Source organism: Nycticebus coucang, chromosome 14, assembly GCF_027406575.1.
Source record: "Nycticebus coucang isolate mNycCou1 chromosome 14, mNycCou1.pri, whole genome shotgun sequence".
NCBI classification, from domain to species: Eukaryota; Metazoa; Chordata; class Mammalia; order Primates; family Lorisidae; genus Nycticebus; species Nycticebus coucang.
The window spans coordinates 1,640,571-1,651,853 of NC_069793.1; the positions used below are offsets into that span (position 1 = coordinate 1,640,571).

The following is an 11,283-nucleotide window of genomic DNA, read 5'->3' on the forward strand; positions in this document are numbered from 1 at the left end:
TGGGAGACCCGCCGCGGGAAGGCGGTGGTGTGAGTGGGAAGTGTGGGGCGAGGCCAGGGCCAACCCGGGTTGCAGGGTTGTAGGGTGCGGTGTGAGTGGTGCGGAAGGCAGAAACAGTGGGCCAGAGAGGGAGTGAGAGAAGGGCGGGTGCGGCGTGCACGTGGGTGCGAGGTTGGGAGTGCAGAACAGGGGCCTCCGCAAGGCAGGGTGGGGGCGGGGCTTAAGGGGCGGAGCGCCAGGAGTAGGGGCGGAGCTACAGGTGTGGGGGCGGGGCGGCAATTGCGGACTCAGGTGCGGGCGCAGGTGTAGATGTGCGGCCTCCGGAAGCGAGGGGGCGCTGTGCCAACCGGCGGCCGTGAGGGGCGGGCGCGCTGCTCCTTCCGCCACGCGGGCTCCGGAAGCGAATTCGCCGCCATGGCGCGGAACGTGCTGTGAGTAGGGGCCGCTGCCCCGCTTCCAGGCGCCCCTTAATGTCACAAGCAGACGGCCTTACATGGGGGGCGGGGCGCTCTGAGCCCCTTCCCTCCGAGGCAGGTCCCCTTGCACCCCCGCTTAGCGCTCGGGGTGACCCCGCTGGGGTCGAGCATCCCCTGGGGACGGGGGCGACCTGAGAGGTTGGCCTGCAGGACGAGGTTCCCCCCAGGTCCCTGGGCGACGTTTCACACGCATGGTTATCACAAGTGGGGGAGCTGCTGGCGTGCGGGGTCCAGGCCCGAGCTGACGGGACTGCGGGGCCTCCTGGGCCCGGCGCTGGGGGTGGGAGGCCGCTGCCCTGCGGCCAACACGCCCACCTCACATCAGCTTCTGGCAGATTCCGGGGGTCGCAGGAGCCTTGTCTGGCCCGACTTCTTGCCCAAAATTTAAGCAAGAAACTGCATGTTTCTTGGTGAAGGAATGACTCCATGAATAAGTGAAAAGGTGTAGGCTCCCTGGTGGGTTTGGCGGGACTGTAACATGTTTCAGATGTGACAGGTGCAGAGAATGGCCTGAGGGGCCAGGGTGTGGCTTGCAGGGTCCTGCACACAGCTGGAGAGAGGGTGCAGGTGGGACCTGGAGGTCGAGGCTCTCTCCGTAGACACCTGGGTGGGTGCTGGAGCCTGGGACAGATGCTGTGCCCTGAAGGGGCAGCCTGGCAGAGCCAGGGCCACTCACGTGCTGCCCCGTTTGCCAAGGAGGCTTTGGAGGGAAGCTGATGGGACTTGCCTGGGTGGGATGGGGCGGGGGCACGGGAGAGGGTGGGGTCTCGGGTGACTCACCCGTGGGGCCGTGGGGAAGCAGGCGGGTGGCAGCCAGCCAGGTTTTTGTGTTTTGAGGAGGGAGGAGAAATGAAGAGTTCCACTTGAGATACATTATGTTTGAGGTGCTTATGAAATGCTGCGGGGAGCGGTCAGGGAGGCTGGCTGGAACTTGGTGTGCAGAACTCAGGTGGCACAGGAGTTGCAGAGGTGGCTGGAGAGGCCTGGGGCCTGAAGCATAAATTCTGGGGCCAAGAGGAGGCTGTCAGCCTTGTATGTAGTTCCAGATCTTCAGGCCCCAGGCCACAGATGGCCCAGGGATGGGACTGGACGTGATCGTGGGAGCCTGGCTCCCTCCCACTTCAAGCTGCTCACTGGGCCTTCCCCAGGCAGCCTCCACCCCAGGCCCTCCGCCAAGCATACCCCTTAGGCCCAAGCCTGGAGGTTTGAAAAGTGAAAGTTCTGTGAGCCACTGTGCCCCCTTCTCCATTGTTAGGAAAAGGGTCCCCAACCATCTACCCACCTGAAATGCCACAGTTGGTCACCAGGGGGAATATGTGAGCTGCTTGGGTGGTCATGGGTCAGCCTGAACCTGTGGGTAAAATAAGGCAGGCCCCTGTTCCCATGGGGCTTCAGGGGGAGCAGGGATGCTAGACCCCACTACTGTAAGCCCACTCTCTGTCTGCCACCCTCCTGTGCCCATCCCTGCAGCCCGTGACCTGAGGGACAGAGGGGCTGAGGCCAGACCCAGAAGAATCTGCGGGGCTGGTGGCTCCCCCACAGTGGAGAGGCTCTGAGAAGTTTTTTTTGCTACCAGTCCCTGTCCCTAAGAGCCCTGCCACTCCTGGTCCTGGGGCTCAGCCCTGTCTTCCACCCTTGACCCTTCAGGAACACCCACCCAGGCCTTCAGTGCTCATGCCTCCTCATCTTCCCTGGACGGACCCCCTTTCCCTCCCATGTGCAGGACCTTAGGTTAACATCAGAACCCCCCGCCATGGCCCCTGTGCTCCCATGCCCACTTCCACCTGGGGCTCCCACTGGCCCTGCAGCCTTCCCCATCCCTGTGGCTGGCAGGGCTCTGCTGGATCTGAGGGACATACAAGAACTTTGGGTGGACATTCTGCTCCACTGTCACCCTGCTGGCCCCTCCCTGGGGGCAGGGGTGTGTGCTAGTCCAGCTAGTGGCGATCCCACTTCTCTCCAGCTGATTTTTTGCTTTGAGGGTTTGAGGTGGGGAAATGTGGTGCCATCAGCCAGTTGGTGAACCACAGCACAGTTTACTGAAAGCATAAACTTCTGGAGCCCTATCCTAGGTATTCTGCATTATCCATCCTCAGGTACTGGTACTGCCACCAGCAGGGTGGGTGTAGAACTGGCCTTAGTTCCATGCTGTGGTAGTCCTGCCTGGCCCTGCCTCACCTGAGCTACAGGGATGTGGGCAGGCCTGCTCCAGTCAGGTTCATTCTCCTGGGTGGGATTGGTGGCCTCAACATGTGTCCAAGCCTGTTTGGGGGATGTACTCAACGGCTTCTGTTCCTTGAGTTTATTGGCCCTGTCCAAAGCCTGGCCCTTGGGGGTCAGCTGCTCACGCCCCTCATTTGACACTAGGAACCAGGGCACTGGCAGCCCATCTTAGGCAGACCCACGCAGTGAAAATGGGAACTATCGGGACCTCTGTGTCCTTCCTTCCCCACCCCTCTTGAAGTGAGTAGATATCTGGGGATCTACCGTGTCCGAAGTGTGTGACGTGGACCCAAGTCTCTTCTGGGCAGGTACCCTCTGTACCAGCTGGGTGGCCCACAGCTCCGGGTGTTCCGAACCAACTTCTTCATCCAGCTGGTGCGACCTGGCACAGCCCAGCCTGAGGACACCGTGCAGTTCCGGATTCCCATGGAGTAAGCCCAGAAGGAATCAGGCTGGGAATTTGGGTCCTGGCTCATTGCTAACTCAACTCACAAGTTGGGATTCTCTCGCTGTGAGAACTCAGGGACTGCTGATGAAGTGGGTACCTGGCATCTGTAGCGCCTCTGGGGCTTGTGACTGCCCCCACCTGGGAGGGTGGGGTCTCTGAGACTTGGCCCAGCTTCTCTGCTCTTGTCTTCCATTGAGCTCTCGCTTAAGCCCTTTCCCAGGAGGGACATCAGGAGGCTGGGTGGGAGCAAGCTGTGCTTGGTAGAGCTGCTCAGAGCAGCTTCTGAGATGCTGCCTTGGACTTCTGGGTGCAATGTATACCTTGCCTTTGGGGAGGTACACAGTGCACTGTGACCAAAACCGAGGTGCTTCTATGAAACCTCAAGATCATAGGTCCCCAGCTCAGGCTTAAGTTGAGACAGTCTTGGACCAAGGTGGTGGCAGCATCCTCTTGTGGAAGCCAGGGTTGGTCCTGCAGCCTTTACAGACGGGTGGGCTGGCCTAGAGCCTGGGTTACAGTGATCGTCAAGGCTCTGCTGAAAGGGGATGTGTCCTGGACCCACTGAACCTAGGTGGTCCTCAGCAGTGGTGCTGGCCTTAGGGTCCACCTCCCACCCCTTGTTCCGTGGCACCATTCATAGCCTCTCTCTTGGGGAGGGTTTGTCTGCCCTGGTGTTTTTTATCTTAGCCTGTCTCAAATTTCTTTCTCTTTCTTCTTTACCTCCAGGATGACCAGGGTGGACCTCAGGAATTATCTTGAACAAATTTACAACGTTCCCGTGGCTGCTGTGCGGACACGTGTACAGCATGGTGAGTGGGCACAGGGGCTGCTGCTTATGCCCCAGATGTGGACTCATACCATGGGGAGGGTCTCGTTCTGACTTTGTACCTGGGGAAACTGAGGCACGGGGGCATGGAGTGACTTGCTGGGGCCACACCATGCTTGATTTGGGAAGCTGGGATCAGAACCCCAGGTCAGCTCTGAGCCCTGCCTCAGCCTGCTCTGTATCCAGCCTCCTTCCTGGCTGGCCTCCAAGGTGGGGTCCCTCTGCGGAGGCAGGATCTCATCAGCAGGGTGCTGTGTCCGTGGAGCCTCGTTCCTCTGCTGCTGCCTGAGTTCTGTCCACACCATGAGCCTGCTGTGCCAGGCACCTTCATGTCAGAGCCCACCCACCCCCATCCTCACCAAAATGGCTTTTTGAGTTTTTAAGACACTTTAGCATTTTTAGCAGAGCAAAAGGGTTCGTTTTAGTGGTACTGGTTTCTATGGATGTAACTGGCTGATGGGAAATGGTTGTTGCTGTGTGCGAAGTGCTGTTCCTATCTCTCCTGAGCCTTGCCCCTGTTTTTGGAAAGTAAATGGGTTCTGGGCTAATTGGGCTGCATGTCTTGTACTGAGAGCTGGCAGTGAAGTTTCTTCTTTTTTCACCCCCTTCCAACAGGCTCTCACAGGAAAAGGGATCACAGAAATGTCAGAATAAAGAAGCCAGATTACAAGGTCGCCTACGTGCAGCTGGTGAGTGAGCACGGCCAGAACAGGCCGGGGCCTCCGAGGGGCTCCGCACTACGTGTCCTTGAGGGTTGTTTGTGCTGCAGCCACTGCCCTGGGGCCCAGAGAGGCCTGGGGGCAGGTCCCAGAGTCCACTGCGCAGTCTTGGGCCCCACATGGGGTCAGCCTGGGCATGGGGCCGTCAGCAGAGCTGAGGGGGTGGTCTGTGCTTAGGGAGCAGATAGGTGCTGGGGTGTCTGGAGAGCTTGGCGGCCAACCATTTCGTAATTTTGGAGTTCGAACGTGTTGTGGACAGAGGCAGACCCACCCCTATCCTGGCGGGCTTGGCTCTGACACAAACCAGTGTCTGAGCCTCGAAGGTCGCCCGCCTCTGGAGAGCTGTCCTTGGACGGGATCCAGGCTGGGGGCACACAGTGGCGCAAAGGAGGCCTTGGTCTCAGTGCCCACACAGTTTGGGAGCATCCTTGGGGCCCCTGCAAGGAGGCCAGCACATGCTCCAGGCTCCCTGCTTTTGCCTCTAACGGGCTGTTTCTGAGCCTGTGCCAGGGATTCTGGGAGGAGGGTCCCCTGCGCCCCACACTGCACGGGGCTGTGTTTCCTGAGATCCAGACTTGTCAAGAGTGAGACCCACATTTTCAGAGCCTCTTTTTGGGCTGTTTATCTCAAGTCCTTTCCTGCTGGACCAGAAGTCCCTGGCTAGTGTCCCTCTTTCTCCAAGCAGAACTCCCTCCAGCCTGTGGCATCGCCTGTATGCGAATCTTACAGGAAGCCTCCCTTTAGCCGGCCCCCACCATTTGGAGCCACGCAGTGAGGGTCCCTCCAGTTTCAGCGCGATGGCCCGGGGAGGGTAGACGCTAGGTGGCAGCAGTGCTATTGTGAACACTGTCTCCAGCCGCAGGGAGTTAGGAGGCGGCTGGGTAAGACCGGGTTGGCGTGTCAGCTTCTGTGAAAAACAGTCACATTTGTTGTTCTAAACAGGGGCCCCCTTAATTATTTGGCCTAATATTTGCTGTGCATAAAATCAGCCAATCCAGGTGGAGGGCACAGCCGCTGGCCTCACAAAGGCCCTTGTGTGCTAGGTGTTAACCCAGCCCATCTGTCTTTGTCATGCACGCGGGTCCATGTCCCATATGCAGGCATTTGCCACGAGTCACTTCAGAGGCAAGCTATGGTTACAAGTGGCTTTTGAGTCATCCGAGCCCTTACATTTTTCCCTGGGCCCCTCCTCACTCGTGAAAGCTGAACCCTGCAGCTCTTAGATCTGGCGTCTGCAGCTGCCACTTGCCTGTCTGTCTTCCTCTGGGAAGTCCCGTGGCCAGGGAGAGGCAGGGCAGCTGGGAGCAGGGCAGCCTGTTGGGCATGCTTCCTCTGCTCCAGAATTAGGATTTGTGACGGGTGCCCCCCTTCCTGAGATCAGCAGTCTTCACACTGCCCAGAAATGGCTGGGGTGGTTGGTCTTGTCCCCCACAAGGAGACCCAGGACCTTGAAGTGGCTCTTTCTCTGTCCCCCATCTGCTGAGACTCCTTCTCCTGAGTACGTCCCTTTGGGCACAGCCGATTGTAAAGCATGTGAAGGGGTGACCGGAAAGAAACACTGAGCTATTGAAGGTAGTCGGGCCAGTGCTGTGGCCAGGCCTATCCCACGTGGTCGGGCTCATGCACTTTCCCTGACAACCTGACAAACGTCTCCTTGGCCCTGGGAGCTGCCCAGGAGCCTCAGTTACCCACACAACAAAAAGGTCATTGACGCTGAGACCGTGTTTACACAGCAGCGTCTGAAGGCCTAGAGCATGTGGCCATGGGTGTCTCCAGAGCAAACCGCCTGGCCTGGTGGGGGCACGTCCAATCCAGACAGAGCTCTCGGTGCCTGAGACCTGGCAGGGACGGGGTGCACTTTCTCTCACGGTATTCCCCCTTCCGCTCTGCCACGCTGCAGCTTTCTTGCTCCTCTGTGGAAGGATTGAGGGTTTTACTTTTTAAAGTACAGTGTGAATTTTTCTGCAAAGGAGAATCCCTGGGAAACCACACAGCACCCACGTGGCCTTTGTCTCCTGTGAGGGGTGAGCAGTTTCTCTGATCCACCTTCTCCCATGTTTTCTCCAAACTATTGTAAATTGCTGTCTTTGTGTTTGCATTTTAAATTTTATTTTGGGTTCTTCTTTCCTCAGAAAACTAGCAGAATCACCTCAATATATTAAATATAAATCCCCCTCTGGGCACTCAGCCCTGCCTGTAAACTATTGCCCTTTGGTATTTTAAAAACAGGGAAAAGAAGTTTGGGTCCGTGTAAGATCATCCTCCTTCAGGCTGGCGACCGGGCCCCGGCACACGGTCCTGCCATGGTCGCTGTCCTGCACCCCACCATGTGAGGGTCACAGCCCTGCTCAGGGTGGGGTCTGTGGACTCATGCGGTCTTCTTGCCTCGGTCACTGGCCTGTACCCCACAACTTGAGGGGTTACAGCCCTGCTTAGGGTGAGGTCTGTGGACTGTTGCAGGCCATACTTGGCTCCCTGCCCACATCCAAATCTCTTCACAAAACATGGGTATGCGGGAGCCAAGTGCACATCCTCAGTTTACTCACTAGGGCTTTCCAGGTTCGGCTGCAGGCTCAGCTTTACCTGTCTGGGGGCAGAAGGGCATTGCCTGGGGGACGTGCTGCCCTCCTGCCTTTCACCCTTTAAATTTGGAGCTTAGTAGTAGTTAGCAGATTAAATGGCACCTACATTCGCTTAGGTTCCCAAAGAGCAGGGCCCCTGCCTCTTCCCCGACGGTGTGCAGCCTGGTGCCCAGACCCACATGCTCAGCGGCCTGGGCCACGGCCAGGCCAATACTGGCCCATTCTGAGCTTATAGTGAAAGACATAGAACCAGTTAACATGCGGAGCTGGCCTTGATTTATAGACTCTGCATACGTAGGCTTCTCTGTACGTTATGTGCCTTTTGTTTGCCAAGCTCTGAGTGGGGTAGAGGGAGGCTTTTATGGGGGTAAAGGCCTTTAGGTATTTGGATGGAAGATGTCCCAGCGTGGCACCAGGCACTGTGTCCTTCCGTGCCTTGTTCCTGCCCCTCCATCTGACTGGGGCCCCCTTGGGTGAATGGCCGCTGTGCTGTGCAGCTTTAATGAGCCCAGGATGGAGCAGACGCCAGCCATGAGGAGACAGTGTCAGTGAAAAGGGCACTGTCCGAGAGTGATGGCTTCCCGTCGCTAGATAAGAGCTGGAGGCTGGCGATGGCCTGGGGGATGTTTATTTTCCAGGCAGGGACATTGCTCTGGGGACACTGCCATGAGGGTCGAGGGTTGAGGGTAGGGAACTGATCTCTGGGCCATTGACTTGATGCAGAGTGGGAGGCTCTGTCCCAGAGCGTGTGAGTCGCCCGCACAGGGCCTCTGCAGAGGGGCCTGCTGCCTCACTGGAGCCCTGCTCTCTCCCCAGGCCCACGGACAGACCTTCATATTCCCAGACCTGTTTCCTGAGAAAGACCCGAGGCTTGAAAGCAGCTCTGTCAATGAAGCCGAGAGCACATTCATGGCGGACGAGCAGCAGAGGCAGAGCAGCGACCCCCGGCGTGGTGGTGTCCCCAACTGGTTCAGCCTGTGATGGGGCAGCTCAGAGTGGTCTGACAGCCCAAATAAAAGTTCTGCTGTGTGGAGGAAGGACTGGAGCCTCTGTCATCTTCTGTTCTCTGCCTCTGTGTCTCAGGCAGACAACTGCTGCCTTCTGCCAGCCCCCAGGGCCTGGCTTGGCGCTCCCCAAAGCTTCGGCTGCTCTGCACGCACTGGGCCTGGGCAGTGGGGACTCTGGGTCTCATGAGTTGGTAGGGAACTGGGGGTTGGTGGCCTTGTGACAAGGGGAGCCCCATGCAGCCAGGAGTGGGACACACCAGGGAGAAGCACCAGAAGGGGGTCGCTTGCTGCTTGTGTCAGGGGCCCTGGCAAGAGTGGGCAAGTGGCGCGAGTGCAAGGGTGGAGTGGGTGAGAGATGTGGCGAGCCGTGTGGGGGCTGGGGAGGAGCCCCTGTCCCGGCTGATGGTTTCGATGTGGCGCAGTTGGCAGAGGGGCTGGGGAGGAATCCCAGGGCAGTGGTATCCCTCAGTCCCGGCAGGAGGACAGGAAGCCAGGTGTGGCCGGCTGTCCCTTCAAAACTGAGCAGAGGCATGTGTGTGTCCTGTGTGCGGGCACTGCTCTGCAGGCCCAGGACTGGTTGGGAGCCGCCAGGCCTGCAGCCCTGAGTCTGATGAAAGTCGTGGCACAACTGTCCTGTGGTGCAGGTGGGGCTGTGTAGGGCAGCTGGCCCGGGCAGCCCCCATCCCCTGAGCTTGATGTGGGGTTTGATTTTTGGTTTGTGATATTTTTACATCGAATGCAGAGGTTTCTGGCCCCTCTTCCCAGGACCCCATACCCAGCCTGACCTCCACGCAGTAGACTGAGGACTCCTCCCTGCTGGGTGCTGGCAGCTCTGACTTTGGAAGTTTGGAAGTACAACCAGGGGCCATCGTGTGGTCTGGACTGATCTGGGGTCCGGCGACGCTTACCATCCCTGCCTGGCCACATGGGACTTCGGGTCTGAGTGGGGACCCAGCGTCACGGCCATGGAGTGCTCAGGCAGCGTTCATAGCTGTGAAAACCTGGGCACGAAGCCCAAGTGCAGGTGTGTCTGATGGATTTTCTACCCTCGGCCCCCAGATTCTGGAGGCTACACAAGGCATGGCTCTGGGCCTGGCCTGTGGACAGGAGCTCCCGGTGAGTGGCTGTGAGAGGACATGCTTGTTGCTGAGCTGGAGCAGCGCTGCTGAATCTGTTACAGAGGAGGAGGTGCTGCAGGCCCACTGTGCCAACATGGCCTTCAGATTGTCAGTGCTCGTCACAAGCTGCATGAAGCCAGTGCCAGCACTCAGCTGAGCACAGGAGGGCAGAAGGTGTCCGTGTGGTGGGGCTCAGGCTGTGAGTGGTCAGGCAGTCTGCTGTGACCTCTGTTGGGACCCTGGGTCTGCCCCAGAAGGGGCACAGCCACTGGCAGTGTCACACACAGAACCAGGACAGGACAGAGGGACCCTCCAGGAATGCGCACCTTTTGGCGTAGGCTTGAGGAAGCAGGCAGGAGAGCCTGGCCTGGCGTGGGGATGTGAACTATGGGGCCTTGGGGGGGCACCAGCCTCCCGGGCTCAGGGTCCAGGCCCCGTGTTGCAGCGCTGGCCTGCTGTGGTCTGAGCTGGGGTCCTGGGTTGTCCCTCTGCTGAGGTGGCCTCTGAGGACCCTGTGAGAGGAGGCTGTGAAGCTGGTTTGGCTACCCACCCCCACCCTGAGAACAGGAGGAGGGGACACGTAGAGAGAGGTGAAGGCCCGGGCATGCCGCTCCTTGTGTTAATTTAGAGGGACAGGGAGGTCAGGAAGCAGGGCCTGTGATGGAGTCGGCTTGTTTTCCTGAGCAGTGATTCATGGGGCCTGGAGCCCTGAGGACCCTAACTCATGCAGGGGAGGGGACCATCCTTCATACGCTACACGGCCAGCCCTGCACACAGGGACCCTTGACTGGAGGAGGCACCAGGCCGCTCAGCTGAGGTCACATCCATCACGGCCGCTGCCCCCACCCCAGCCTGCAGACCTGCCGCCCCACCCCCAGCCCCTGGCCAGTGCAGTCTGTGTGCCTCCCCTCCGCCGCCCTTGGTGGCAGAGCGGCCTGCAGCAAGTTGGGCTGAGGAGAGGTGTCAAGGGCCTGCTGCCCGGCAGGCGTGTGGGCACTGGCTTCCCTGCCCTGGCCCCCAGACCTTATGAGGCGTCCCCTTTGTACTGTCTGCCCTGCGGATGACCTGCTGACCTCGAAAGGGGCTGGCTGAGGGCAGAGGTTCTTTGAGCCCTCCAGGTGCCCAACCTGGGCTGTCCCGAGAATGCCTAGAATAGACTGAACACGGGCACAGGAGGGCCAAAGAAGGGCCATCCAGTCTGAGAAACTGTTCTCAGTTACTCAAGGGAGGTCTCAGTTGGGATGGGCAGCAGACCAAAGCCTGAAGGTGTTTGTACATGTCTCCCCTCCAGCAGGCAACTGCGCAGCTTCCCCTGGGCTCAGCCTCTCTTCCAGGCTCAGCCTCCTTGGGACTCAGCCTCCCTCCAGCGCTGAGCCTCCCTCCCAGGCTGAGCCTCCCTCCAGGCCCTGCATGCCCACCATGAGGCTGAACTGGGAGTGGTAGAGAGGAGGGGCTGCTGGGTGTGCTGAGGTTCAGGGATTTAGGAGGGCTGCCCCCAGCTCCGCTGGGCAGCTCAGAGCCCTCACAAGCTGGGCGGTCCATCCCTTCCTGTGGCCCAACCTGCCTCAAGGCTTAGGAAGATGGGATGGGGCCCCATGGTAGTAACCTGTGTCCCTGTCCTCCAAATGCCTGACAAGACCCCTTTCTGACCCACAGCCTGTCTATTGCTGCAGATGGAACTTGTCTGGAGAAATGGTGAGAGCCAGCCATATCCAGCCACTTGTGCCTGGACAACCTCTCGAGGGACAGGGATGGGACAGGGCCTGACCCACGAGACAGCCCAGATGGACAGGGCTTTGCCTGTCCTCATACCCCATTCCTTGCAGCTAACTCCAGCAAATAGCCCTAGGGGGGAATGTGCAGACCGCAGTGCCCGATACCCCA

The 11,283-nt window shown here is 59.1% G+C and overlaps 1 protein-coding gene across 1 annotated transcript; it reads left to right on the forward strand.

Moving 5' to 3' along the window:
- The first annotated feature begins 298 nt into the window (after positions 1-298).
- On the forward strand, positions 299-8,314 carry MRPL23 (mitochondrial ribosomal protein L23). The gene is made up of 5 exons (XM_053561935.1): positions 299-431; positions 3,008-3,130; positions 3,874-3,956; positions 4,589-4,662; positions 8,091-8,314. Exons 1-5 carry the CDS (start codon positions 310-312, stop codon positions 8,253-8,255), a joined length of 567 nt encoding a protein of 188 aa, XP_053417910.1. The 5' UTR covers positions 299-309; the 3' UTR covers positions 8,256-8,314.
- The last annotated feature ends 2,969 nt before the right edge of the window (positions 8,315-11,283 follow it).

What these genes read in the sequence shown, in the direction of transcription:
- MRPL23 (XM_053561935.1), top strand. Translation starts at nt 310, where the DNA reads ATGTGCGGCCTCCGGAAGCGAGGGGGCGCTGTGCCAACCGGCGGCCGT. An exon ending in GCGGACACGTGTACAGCATG is followed by an intron (nt 3,957 to 4,588) that starts GTGAGTGGGCAC and finishes CCCTTCCAACAG; the next exon opens with GCTCTCACAGGAAAAGGGAT. An exon ending in AGGTCGCCTACGTGCAGCTG is followed by an intron (nt 4,663 to 8,090) that starts GTGAGTGAGCAC and finishes CTCTCTCCCCAG; the next exon opens with GCCCACGGACAGACCTTCAT.